Source organism: Ostrea edulis, chromosome 3 (assembly GCF_947568905.1).
Source record: "Ostrea edulis chromosome 3, xbOstEdul1.1, whole genome shotgun sequence".
NCBI lineage: Eukaryota > Metazoa > Mollusca > Bivalvia > Ostreida > Ostreidae > Ostrea > Ostrea edulis.
This window is the reverse complement of record NC_079166.1, coordinates 18315233-18327417: the sequence shown is the minus strand read 5'-3', so window position 1 is coordinate 18327417 and position 12185 is coordinate 18315233. Positions and strand designations below refer to the sequence as shown.

General features: G+C 33.1%; 1 protein-coding gene and 1 long non-coding RNA gene across 2 annotated transcripts; both read right to left on the bottom strand.

Annotated features, from left to right (window-relative positions):
- Positions 1-732: 732 nt before the first annotated feature.
- Positions 733-1713, bottom strand: LOC130053293 (uncharacterized). The gene is made up of 3 exons (XR_008801827.1): positions 1542-1713; positions 1254-1395; positions 733-1052 (listed from the first exon to the last, which is right to left on the bottom strand). It is a non-coding gene; the product is annotated as an uncharacterized LOC130053293 (long non-coding RNA).
- A 2496-nt stretch (positions 1714-4209) lies between these two features.
- On the bottom strand, positions 4210-8513 carry LOC125674634 (uncharacterized). The gene is made up of 5 exons (XM_056160788.1): positions 8423-8513; positions 8037-8156; positions 7703-7834; positions 7170-7334; positions 4210-5718 (listed from the first exon to the last, which is right to left on the bottom strand). The coding sequence occupies exons 1-5, from the start codon at positions 8511-8513 to the stop codon at positions 5516-5518; spliced, it is 711 nt and encodes a 236-aa protein (XP_056016763.1). The 3' UTR covers positions 4210-5515.
- Positions 8514-12185: the final 3672 nt, after the last annotated feature.

Genomic DNA, 12185 nt, shown 5'->3' with positions numbered 1-12185 from the left:
GCATGTATAAGATATTAATATTAACTACAAAACTATACTCACATTACCCGACTGTTCACCAGCTCTCAGACTTTATGTGACAAGAATGGCTTGGGTTTTTCAAAACGTTGACTACACAGTACATTAAATCGCGAGGACAATTGCATAACTAGGATCCCCTGTGTGAGTCTTGGCCATAGCACCCCGCTGTGTAATTCCATTAACTTTCAGTAAACACATTGAAAGGGGGAACCTGATTCCCAGAGCAGGCAATACCCACAAGCAAATGACATTAATTCATTTCTTTAAAATATTGTTGAGTTAAAAATACACCTTTATTCTTTTTTTTTTGGTGTTAAAATAAAATATGTTTTAAAATTGACGTAAGATGATTACCGGTAATTTAGAAACATGAAATAATTTTCTTTAACTCACAAAATGATTATCATAATTCAATATACTGCAGTTGAATCTTGTAACAATTTTTATAAAGTTTGATATCAGTGAAGTAAATGAAATCAAGTTGAGGTACTAGTAGTTTTGAAAGTTGTATGTATTTCTGTAACGTTTTAAAAATGTTTTATCAACATTGTAAGGCAATGTTGTATTTTTGTTGGCTGGCAACATTTTAATATTATGCAATTTAAGAAAAACATATTTTCAAAAGAATATCTTTAAACCACGACTTTGATTTGGGTCACTTTAAGAAAAAAAATAGTATACTAGGTATGTTTTTAAAATCTTTATTAAAACGTTTTGAAAACGTATTTTCAAATGTTTATAAGAAAAATGATCCTAACATTTTCAACAATGTTTTACAATGTTTTTATAACGATCACAAAATTATTCTAAAACACTGACAAATGTTTGGTTAAAAACGTTTGCTTATAATATTTTCACAACTGGGAAATAATGCTATTATAACATTTTTAAAATGTTTTGTTAGTAATGTTTTCTGATAACGTCCTTACAACAGGAATACAATGTTATGAACACGTTTTCTGTAACCTGAGGAGGAGTATGGATCTCCTGTCAACGGATCACACCCGTCTTGAGCCCTACATCTTGATCAGCTAAAGAAAAAAATCATAGTCAAAATCAGCATTTAAAGAACAATCTAACAATTGTAATAAAACACACCAGACAATATTCTCCGCGTGAGCACAGTGTACATTTATTTTGCAGTAATTTAGTTTGAATACTGAGCCGATTCGAAACAAATTGTTTACCCATTTGTGTAAACGATACATTGTATTTTATTTTGTTTTCTTTACTTTTCTGTGAGATTGTACTGAGATTGTAGTCATTGATAGAACAGTTGAAGGTCAATGTCAGCCTCATGTCTTAGTGATACGGAAATATCACGGGTCATCCTGGACGTTGCAGCAGGTGTTGTTACCACGTCCATGACAATACCTTCCAAAATTGCATCACATCATTGTATACTTAATTTCTATTTACTTTTAAATGAATATCCATTCACATTTTGTAAGTTGTAAAGTATAAACCTTGTTAAGCACATGTATCATACAGAAATATTTGTAATAAAAAAAACTATAGACCTTAGAATCCAGTCGCTGGATCACACTTCTCCTGTTAGCACAAACATTTATTCTGACATTCCGTACCAAAACTTGGATACCGGCACTTCAAGTCCAAAAAGTCACCAACATAGCCCGACGGACAGTCTGAAACGTCAGCAAGTAAAAGTTTTCAACATCATCATTGTACGTTATTCCAGGGTGTCTCTAAGGTCAATTTTTAATCATATGCCGGTATATTTTATATGATAGCACTTTCTTATCACTTTTGGGGCATCCTTTCGCATGACTACCCTAAATTTAGAGCAGTTGTAGGATAACTGACATCCCTTTTCAAAGGAGATAAAGGAACATTACTGTCTACCATCTATCCAAAAATAGCATTACATGCTACAATTTCAGGGGGAAAGAAATGAAACAATTACGACAAAGAGGTTTGTTTTTATTTTGGGTTTTTAAACTATCATACTATTCCTTTATCCTCAATTCAAAATATCATCGTATATATATTGATTGTATCCTTTAAATCGTATAGATGCTGATATACTTATTTACAGATTCATGTACATACGAATACATTTTTCAGGATATCTATCCCATTTGTGTCCATTGCAACATTTGAAAAGTCTACTAACAGATAAAACAGATGTGGTATTATGATACAAAGTCGTAGAGTCTTCTCTGCTCTCAAGAATTTGTAGCACTAGAACATTTAGATACAATCATATACTACTAATGTAAAACGTCTCCATCATCATATACACCTCTTAACTTTACTCACAGCTTGTTTAATATTGTATAATATAAATGATTACATGATTATATATATATATCACATAATGAACATTGACACCAACTGTCTCCCTAAGATACAAATCATCACTATTTTTGGCTATTAATATTGTAATAATTTCTTTCTCACTTTTGCAACACAAGGAAACGGAAATTATTTTGCATAAATTTCCTTCAATGGCACCTGTTATCAATACAACATTAAAAATATCTATCCATGTGCCTATTCGCTTCTTAAAGGGCAATAGCTAGTTTACTGATGAATCATCAAGTTTTATGGATTCACATGAGAAAACCCGCTGATTCATTTATACGTTTAAATGACAAAAAATCTATATATCAAATATATTTTTCTAGAACTGATATGAATAAACAGAGGACTGTATGAAATTATTTTTGTGGAGATACATATTGGATGATTTGTATAATATGTGAATCAGAATTATACTAGAATCATTTCCTATGCATGTTTATAGATGAAAAGGCCAGTCAGGTAAAAAAAATTGACATTTTTCTCAACTTTCACAAGTTAATCTATTGTAATTCGTATATCTATATATATGATATACAGCATATCAACGAAGTCATACCTTTATAATGCATAAAGGAAAGATAACTGTATTACACAATGAAACACATACAAAGTGCGTCACAAATCTAGATACATTTTCTGAGTTAGCAGTACTTAATAGAATTATCAGAAATCCATGTACCAAAATATTTCATATAAAATAAGATTATTATAAATTTTGATCTTTCCGATCGTTTCCAAAGATGAGGACAACGTATCACACCGGAGGTGGAATTATGTACCTCTGAGGAGTAGTAAGCATCCTCGGATTATCCTTAACAACCACCATGAGTCAGTATGTCATAAATATTATGTTCCATCCTTATTTTCACCTGATCATTAATGTGTGGTGAATATCTCATAAACCAACCGATAACGTACCCGATGTCTTCTAAATATCAAAAAGCTGCACCGACTTATCTTCAGTTTGGTTCCTTTATTTTACAGCACCAAATTTAAACCAGATTGTTTATAAGATGCAAATAGAAGAATATCTGCGACGGTTGATGTATTTTCTCGAGCAAAAATAAATTTTTAGTATAAACAATACTTTTAGATAAAACAAGGCCAAGCAATTTTTTCCGCATCAGCGTAGACCGTATTGCCCTTGCCGTATGACCACGGCGTTAATTTACGAGGTATTGTATTTTTGTTACCTTTCTGCATCTCTGGAATCGTAGATAGAACAGTTGGGGTGTCTCTTGAAGGAAGTCCTCCGTGGACATCAGCAGTGATACGGAAATGTTACGGGTCATCCTGGACTTTGGAGCAGGTGTTGTTACCACTTCCGTGACGATATCTTCCAGAATTGCTTTAACACGTCATTGTATCCTTAATTTCTATTTACTTTTAAATGAATGTTTGTTTTATTTCGTTAGTTGTAAAGCATATTCATTTACTTGTTACATAGAAGTAGGTACAAATTAGTACATGTATGATAAAGAAAAAAATGTATTAACTTCACAGAAGTCAACCATATACAATATAACCTGACGTACAATCTGAAACGTAAACAAGTAAATCTTTTTACGAGAATCATTGAGGAACATTCTGGGTTGTCTCTAAGGTCGATATATTTTGATAATTACACTTTCTTACAACTTTTGGGGCGTCCTTTGGCATGATTACCCTAATCTGTAGGATAACTGACATCCCTTTCCCAAGAAGAGGAAAGGACATTACTGCGTACAATCTATCCAGAAATCCCCAATCTCACAGGCTACAATTCAAAGGAAGAAAGAAATTTCACTTTTTACCTCAAACAATTCCGACAAACCTGTAGTTAGCATTGACATGTCTCGGGATTTCAACCATCATACGTTTTTTTTTTTTTTTGTACTTTTATATAATATCAAATTCCAAATATCATCGTACATGGACTGATGAAGCCTTTTTGATCTCCACACACATACGTATACAATATTGCTATTTCATTTGTAATCACTACCACAGCAACATTGGAAAGATCTGCAAACATATATATTATCATACAGAGAAAATAAAGATAATTCGCGTTATGATATTAGGTGAAGTTTGATTGGTGCTTTTAGAAACAAATTAATGATGGAGTTCTATAAAGTGAGAATTACGGATAATATGCCGCACGTATGTCACAGAGAAGGTAGTGATAAATCCCTGTTTACTAGTATCGTAAATCAACGGAGACTACAGTCATTGATATATTAGTTACCAGAAACTCTTTCACTTGTTCTCCTAGATTTCATGTTCTCCTAATGCGATTTCTTGGTGATGTTCTGTTTTGGTGCTAACCATCCATGTTACGAGTATTAATATTTTGTCACGCAATTTGTAAAACACCTTCACGCTAACGTTTTGTAAAGACATACTGGCTTATTGTTCATTTTTCTCAAACCACTTTCATCTTCTGATTCATTGTTCACTTTTGTTCTCGAACTATCTATTACGACTTTATCAAGATCTACGTTCTCAGTTTCACTACCAAAGATTGATTAAATACACACGTCTAGATTCCGAGAACTAATAGGGTTACGTGTTACATCGAAACATTAAAGTTAATATGAAAAGGACCTAAAATAAATTCACCTGAACAAAAGTCATTAAGATATTTCAAGTCAAACATTAAAACGGAACACAAAGCGGAATTCCATTTTAAAACTGAAAACAATCACGTCTGCTTTATAAATCATTTTATCGACATTGAACTCTATCTTGTTTTATTATAGATAACTAGGGGTAAACAGAAATTTCAAAATACATATCTTTATTTCATGAATAATTCGGTTTGAGTCAATACAAAATGATCTGCAGAACGATGTGACCTGTTTACGACCAAATATATAAGAATATGAAGTCTACTTCAGAATGCTATAATAACAATATAGCATATTTGCAAAATCGGCGTTGTGGATCTTGAAAAAAACCCACCATCTTGAACATATACCATAAACCAAAGTAGACAGGTTTTCCTGGCCTATATATATATCTATTTATATTCCTAATTTGATTATTTAGATTGAAAAACAACCACCAAGTCAGTGTTTACAAATAAAATTATGAAAATTCTATCAATTACAAAGCATAGATTAATACAAATACAAGCATTACATAACCTGTCCCGATACAGTGCACCTTATAACAGATTACCCGTTTTTCATACTGCAGAGTTTTCATCTGAATCTTCAGTAGGTTTCCCACGATTATTTGTTTCTACACGAATGCGATGAGATATCCAGATGTACATGACTGTTAAGATAACAAACAGTAGTCCCAGTGTTGTAATGCTGATAACCATACCTACTTTCTTCTCGTTCAACGTTTTCCACATTGATGCAGCGTCACTTTCAATTGACGTTTCTAAAACATTTATGCCATCATGATTATAATGCAAACCTGTAGATACATGGTGTATTGTTTTATATTCACTAGTGGTTTTAATTTTTCTTGTGAAGGGAGAAATGAAGATACGAAAACGAAATATTTACTTATTCTGGTAATAAAAACAGAGAATTCAAGGTACTCTGAAAGTAATGTAAAACTCTTGAAATCATTTTATATAAATTCCTATTGGTCTTTAATCATCAAGTCTTCCGAAAATCTGATGGACATCCATAGGTACGAATTGTGTTCCCTTATTAGCCGAGCTATTGTTTTTCATTCTAAATTTTTTTATTCAAAAGCTTCTAGCATAGTAAGAAAAAAAAACTTTTGCTGTGACCTTCATCTCTCATTATGGATTTCTCCACGATTCTTCTATTCACAGGTTTCATTTGTGTACATACGTTCATTCGATATATCCATATGAACTCGAAATATTATACCACAGACCTCTCCACATCTTCTTAATATTTGAATATCTTATTGGACATATATGTTAAGGGCAAACAGACAAATTAACACCATGACACATGGTATGACTTCAGCTTCTCCATCTTTCAACTTCTCATAATTATGTAGCAATATTCCATGAGCACCTGCATATCAACGCTATATTTCTCAAATGATTCGATACAAGAGAGCATGTTCTGAGTAGGATCAGTTTTTAAATTGAGGCAAGCTATTGATAAGAAACTCTATATTAAAGTTCAGTAGTCTCCTTTGAAGTCAGTATTTTGCATATTCTTTGGTCTTTATATTGACCGTATTTACGAATACAATCCATGTCGTTAGTCCATATGTTGTTTGGCATGTTTCATACCCATTGTTAGCCCGTTCTTTCCATTTTGATTTTGACTATGAATTATTCCGTTTATATGATCGCGATAGAGGGCTCGAAGCGGGTGACACCAATTAACATGGGATGTCTACCTCCTTTTAAGCACCTGACCCCATGTCTGGTGTGTCCATGGGTTCGTATTTGCTTTACATGTAATTTCGTATTCTTTCTGGCATGTATTACGATTCTTTATATTCATTTTCATTCGGTGCGGGGATGTAGAAATGCTTTGATCAATCTCAAAACTCAAAAATGAGGAACACAAAATTAAATTTTTGGGAAACACGTATCCCTGGACATACCAGAGGTAGGATCAGGTGCCTAGGAGGAGTAAGCATCCCCTGTCAACCGATCACACCCGCCGTGAGTCCTACATCTTGATAAGATAAAGTAGCGATCCATACAATGCGTAATCAAAATGAATGTGTAAAGAACGGCCCATCAATTGGTTTGAAACACGTCAGACAGTATTGTCCTTGTCAGCATGGTGTAAATTTTTCTTTGCAGTAATTCATTTTGATTACTAATCTGAGGCAAAGTATGTTGTACGCCTATCTGTGTAAAGAACGAATTGTGGTTTTGTTTTCTTTACCTTTAGGCATGTCTGGAGTGGTAGATAGAACGAATGAAGTGTCTCGTGAAGGAAAACCTCTGTTAACATCAGCATCATCTCTTAGTGAAACAGAGATATTATGGGTCATCCTGGACTTTGGAGCAGGTGTTGTAACCACTTCCATGATAATACCTTCTAAACTTCCTGTAACAGATCATTTCATACTTTGTTCTTATTTACTTCCAAATATATATTTGTTTTTATTTTGTAAATTGTAAAGCATATTTATTTCCTTGTTAAGTACATGTATCATAGAGAACCTTCGAATTGATAAAATTCACACCCTGACATCCATTTAGAGGATCACAGTCCTTCTCTTCACAAAAACATTCATTCTGGCATCCTACATCAAATCCTGGATACCGGCATTTCACGTCACACAAGTCATTTACATAGCCTGGTCCATAATCTGTATACACTCAACTTTTTGAAGATAATCATTGTGCAAGATTTCTAAGTTTCCCTAAGTTCAATTCTTAATGATATACATTTTTATAAATAAACTTTCTTACCATCTTTTGAGCATCCTTTTTCATAATTACACTGAACTTCAGAGCAGTTGCAGAATAACTGACATTCCTCTCCAAAGGAGGGGAAGGAACATCGCTCTGCACAATTTATCCCATGATACCCAACCTCACAGACTACAATTTTACGGGGAAAGAAATTTAAAAAATTCTCACAAAGATTTTTGTGTACAGCTATATATTTGGATTTTTAAACTATCATTGCATTTTGTTTCATCAAAAGTTATTCAAAATATCATTGTATGTATTGATATGTTTTTTTTCTAAAATAGTATACATGTAAATAGTAATGATTTCATTTGCATATCAATGTACGTACGGAGACATTTTTCAGTATTTATATCCCATTTGAAACCACTGCAACATTTGAAAGATCTACAAACATAGACAAAGTGGATATGATATATAGCAATAGAGTCCTCTTTGCGCTCAAGAATGTCTTAGCAATAGAACATTTACATACAATCATGTATTAATGATGTAAATAGTCCCCATCATCATATACACTCCTTTACTTTATAAACATGTTTAATATTGTAATAAAAATGTTTATTCGCGACAATTCACATTTAATTACATATATTGCTAAATATCATTAAATATAGTATCCATCCGTATATACAACCCTTTACTCATATATAATTTAATATTACATAATATAAATGATTAGCCAAGACCATTATACAAACTTCATTTCCTACCTACCACAAGGAGAATCATTCCCACCGACCAGCTGCAGGGAAAACGTGATGAACTCTGACACCAACAGTCTCCCCCTTATCCAAATCACCACCATCTTCGGCTATCAGTTTCTGATGACCAACGTTAATGCTGTAATCAAACTCCTTCTCACATATCCAATGCAAGGAACCGAAAACTTATTTTACATCAATTATAAAAGTTAAGTGTGCTTAAATAATTTCGCTCATTGATAATGATATATCATTATTACAACAATTACATATATATATGTATATACACACTTATGTAGCTCTAAGAGAGAAATAGCAATCGTTACTACTCGGCCATTTCCGCGAACGAAAAATAACCTCGTAAACTGATAGAAAGAATATTTCTTAAATTGTTCGCCAGAAGTTAGGGCGCATATGGTGCACAGAAATATGGAGGGCCAGCTAGAATTTGCTATGCAAAAATTAAGTATATTTATATAAGGCTTTTTAAAAACTGTTTGTAACTGTTCTTTACATGTACATTCGTTTGCCCAGTTCTGGATTATTGCCAGTTCCGAATCACTTTGTAATTATCATTAAAAATATCTAATTAATGAAATTACTTTTACTTAGAAAAGTAAATCACATTCAAAATGATTACTGAGGGATACAAAACTATTGTAATTTTTATCCAACCCAGGTTTATTACTTGTCACTCTTCTTTGATACGTTAGGGCTTCGACATATTTGTCACTTACACGCTTGGGGAAAATTGGAGGCGGGGGGGGGGAGTTGTCTGTAGCTAAAAAATAACCAAGTGGTCTGCACAAAAAATAAATGCATTTAATATATCTCTCAGCAAATGCATCAATAATATTTCTTCAGTGAATGCATTATTGTGGTTGAGATGCCTTACCAAAGAGACATCATCTGTTTGTCAAATTCCGGATCAGTCGAGTCAACTACTGTCATGGGCGACTTGTTGAACTTAGTTTTAAACTTTGAGCAATATCTCAGTTCACATTAAATGCACTGTTCGATTTATAGAAGTAGTGTCAGATATAATACGCACACATTTTTTTCATAAACACAGTAAACTATTTTTTTTCTGATTACCAAAATGGATACCCCCCTTCCCCCGCAAATACATTTTAAGATGAGAACATCGGGACAGTAAATATACTATGTATTGCATCTAGATTTACATATTGAAATTGATATTTAAAAAGTATAGGCCTACTGTAGTCAATTCAATTTTAAGCATATCAATATACATGTATAACTAATATTTTTTCTTTCCAACTCCACAAGAAAATGCCGAAGGATTGTTATCCCGGGTATATATAACGTTAGATCATAACCTTACTCAGTGAAAAAATAATTATTTAAAAATATTAATTAAGAGAATTTTGAATGCCGCAGTTTTGGCTATGTCTATGCCTAGATATGAAGCTTTGAATATTGTTCAATATATATAACGTCAATAATGTAAAGATTAATTTAAACTAGTGTTTGATTTGATTTTTATTTCTACAAAAAACTAGGTATATATTAAGCGAAATAAACATACACACGTACTGATTTAAAGTTTTGGACCGATTGAAAGTCGAAATGGGTCAGTAAAAGTTCGAATCGGCCTGCAGTTGTTTCAAACATTCCCGTGATTCGGAACTGGCAGTGTGATTCGGAACTAACTCATGAACACGGTTATGGTAAATACAAAGGCTGGTGATATTTACCATGGTTTTCAAATATTTTTTGTTATTTTTCATTTTAGTAACTTCTGATCTCAAAAGACGATTAAAACCTACAGTATCTTCGTGAATTGTACCGCTATCAATCGTTAATGAAAATTTGATCCGGAACTAGGCAAACTACTGTACCTTTCCAACCTTTCCGATACTGACTGTCTCTTGTGTACGTTCCACTTTTCCACAGAAGACATTAATTGGTTTAAAACAGTGTTTCGCTTTAACTGCGAATGTGGGGTTTCGGGGTTTCAGCCGATCTCTTACTCGATTTGTGGATCGGTGATTCAGAATTCACAATACTAGTCAAATTATTTTTTTTTAATATCAGACACTTTATGAAGCAATTTTTAGCAAAATTCACATACTACATAGTCATGAAGTTAGTAGATTAAAGTTCAGTGGCGGATCTAGCGGGGGGAGGGGGTTACGAGGGTTGCAACCCAACCCCCCTTTGGATTCCCTTAAAAAAAAAGAGAGAGAGAGAGAGAGAGAGAGAGAGAGAGAGAGAGAGAGAGAGAGAGAGAGAGAGAATGACTATAGAGTTATTAAGATCCTAGGCGATGGAAATTTTTTATGCAATTGTGCGTCAAGATTTCTATCAGGTGATTATAATTCAAATTATCTTTGATATAGTTTGTATCTGTAATATTTCATTTTATTTTTTCTAATTGAATTACTATGAGTAAATCGGAATGCATTTTAAAACAGGATTCGTTTTAAAATCAAGAGTGACAGATCTACGTCTGATAATTATACAATAACATTAATCCAAATTGAATTTAGAAATACAATTTGATAGCATTCCTGTTAAGTTGTCGTTTAACTATGTTAACGTACGTTATAACAACTCTCTTTTCAGTGGCGGATTTAAGGGGGCGCAACCGCCCCCCCCTAACATTTTCAAATTTAAGGTAAATCGTGGTATCATGTTCAGACAATTGTACTAAACGATAAAAGAAGCAATACAATAACAAGAATTCTGTAAAACAACTAGTCCAAATAAAAAAAATGGCATCAAGTTTAATACTAATTCGAAGAAAGTTTATTTTCCAGGGAGCAAATAAAAAAAATTAAAATTTCCAAGTGCAGAAAAAAAGATTGGGTCGGGGCAAATTTCACGGGTCGGTCGGAGTATATCAAACAAATCAATTTTTATTTTAAGCCTAACGAACAGTGATCAATCTCATAACTGCTATAAGGAAAAGGGAATAAGGTCTGTAAGTCTTGTTTGGTTCAATTTCTCTTTTACCTCTTCCGGGTACAACAACGTTTGGAACATACACAGTCGTAACAACGACTCAGCGCTAATATGTAATTTGGTGTGTTGTTTTTCAATCGGCTACACACACAACACTGGGAAAACCCTTCCTTGTAGTTTATGTAGATTCCTAGTAGATGTTATGTAAGCGATGGATACAAAGACGTAGGTACAAAATCAGAGCAATGAGTAATGTCACATTTTAAAACACGTGTGGATACTGACAACATATATTGGACATGTTGTATAGTTATTTCAGAGGGGGAGTACACCTTCAAAAAGGTTGACAGACGAACTAAGAAAAAGACAGAATAAGAAGAATCGACTACGAATTTCCTACATAAGGGGTGTCATTAATTCTCCCTTATCCATGTTAAGTTTTAATTGAACGTTTTATTATATAATTCCTTTCTGTCAAAAAAAGGGAAGGGCACTATCCCCGTATAAATATACAAAAAAACACTCTTTCTAGAAAAAGTGGAAGGGGTTGACACACCTGATATTACTTGCCTGTATATAATTCAGCTGCTACATGATTAGAGTTTGTATTGTGTTTCAAGTGACCTCGTATATTATTTTAAATGTATAATCATGTAAACGTTATACATGGCCTTAATAAGAATGATAGTCAAACTCATATTCTGCGCTGATTTTAAAACTACAATTTCATTGTGTAGTAAGCCATTTTAAGTCTATGAAAACAGCAGCTTGCAGTATACTACTTTTTTATATACACGATGTTACGAAACCTACTTCAAACGTACACGGGGACTATCTTCAAACATCTA

Excerpts from the sequence above, each read along its gene's own strand:
- LOC125674634 (XM_056160788.1), bottom strand. The coding sequence starts at position 8,513 with ATGGTGGTGATTTGGATAAGGGGGAGACTGTTGGTGTCAGAGTTCATC. Across the intron at positions 7,835-8,036 it reads AAATACTGAAAAATGTCTCC|TCTGTGAGGTTGGGTATCAT; the intron begins GTACGTACATTG and ends GTAAAATTGTAG. Across the intron at positions 7,335-7,702 it reads AAAAGGATGCTCAAAAGATG|GAAGTTTAGAAGGTATTATC; the intron begins GTAAGAAAGTTT and ends GATCTGTTACAG.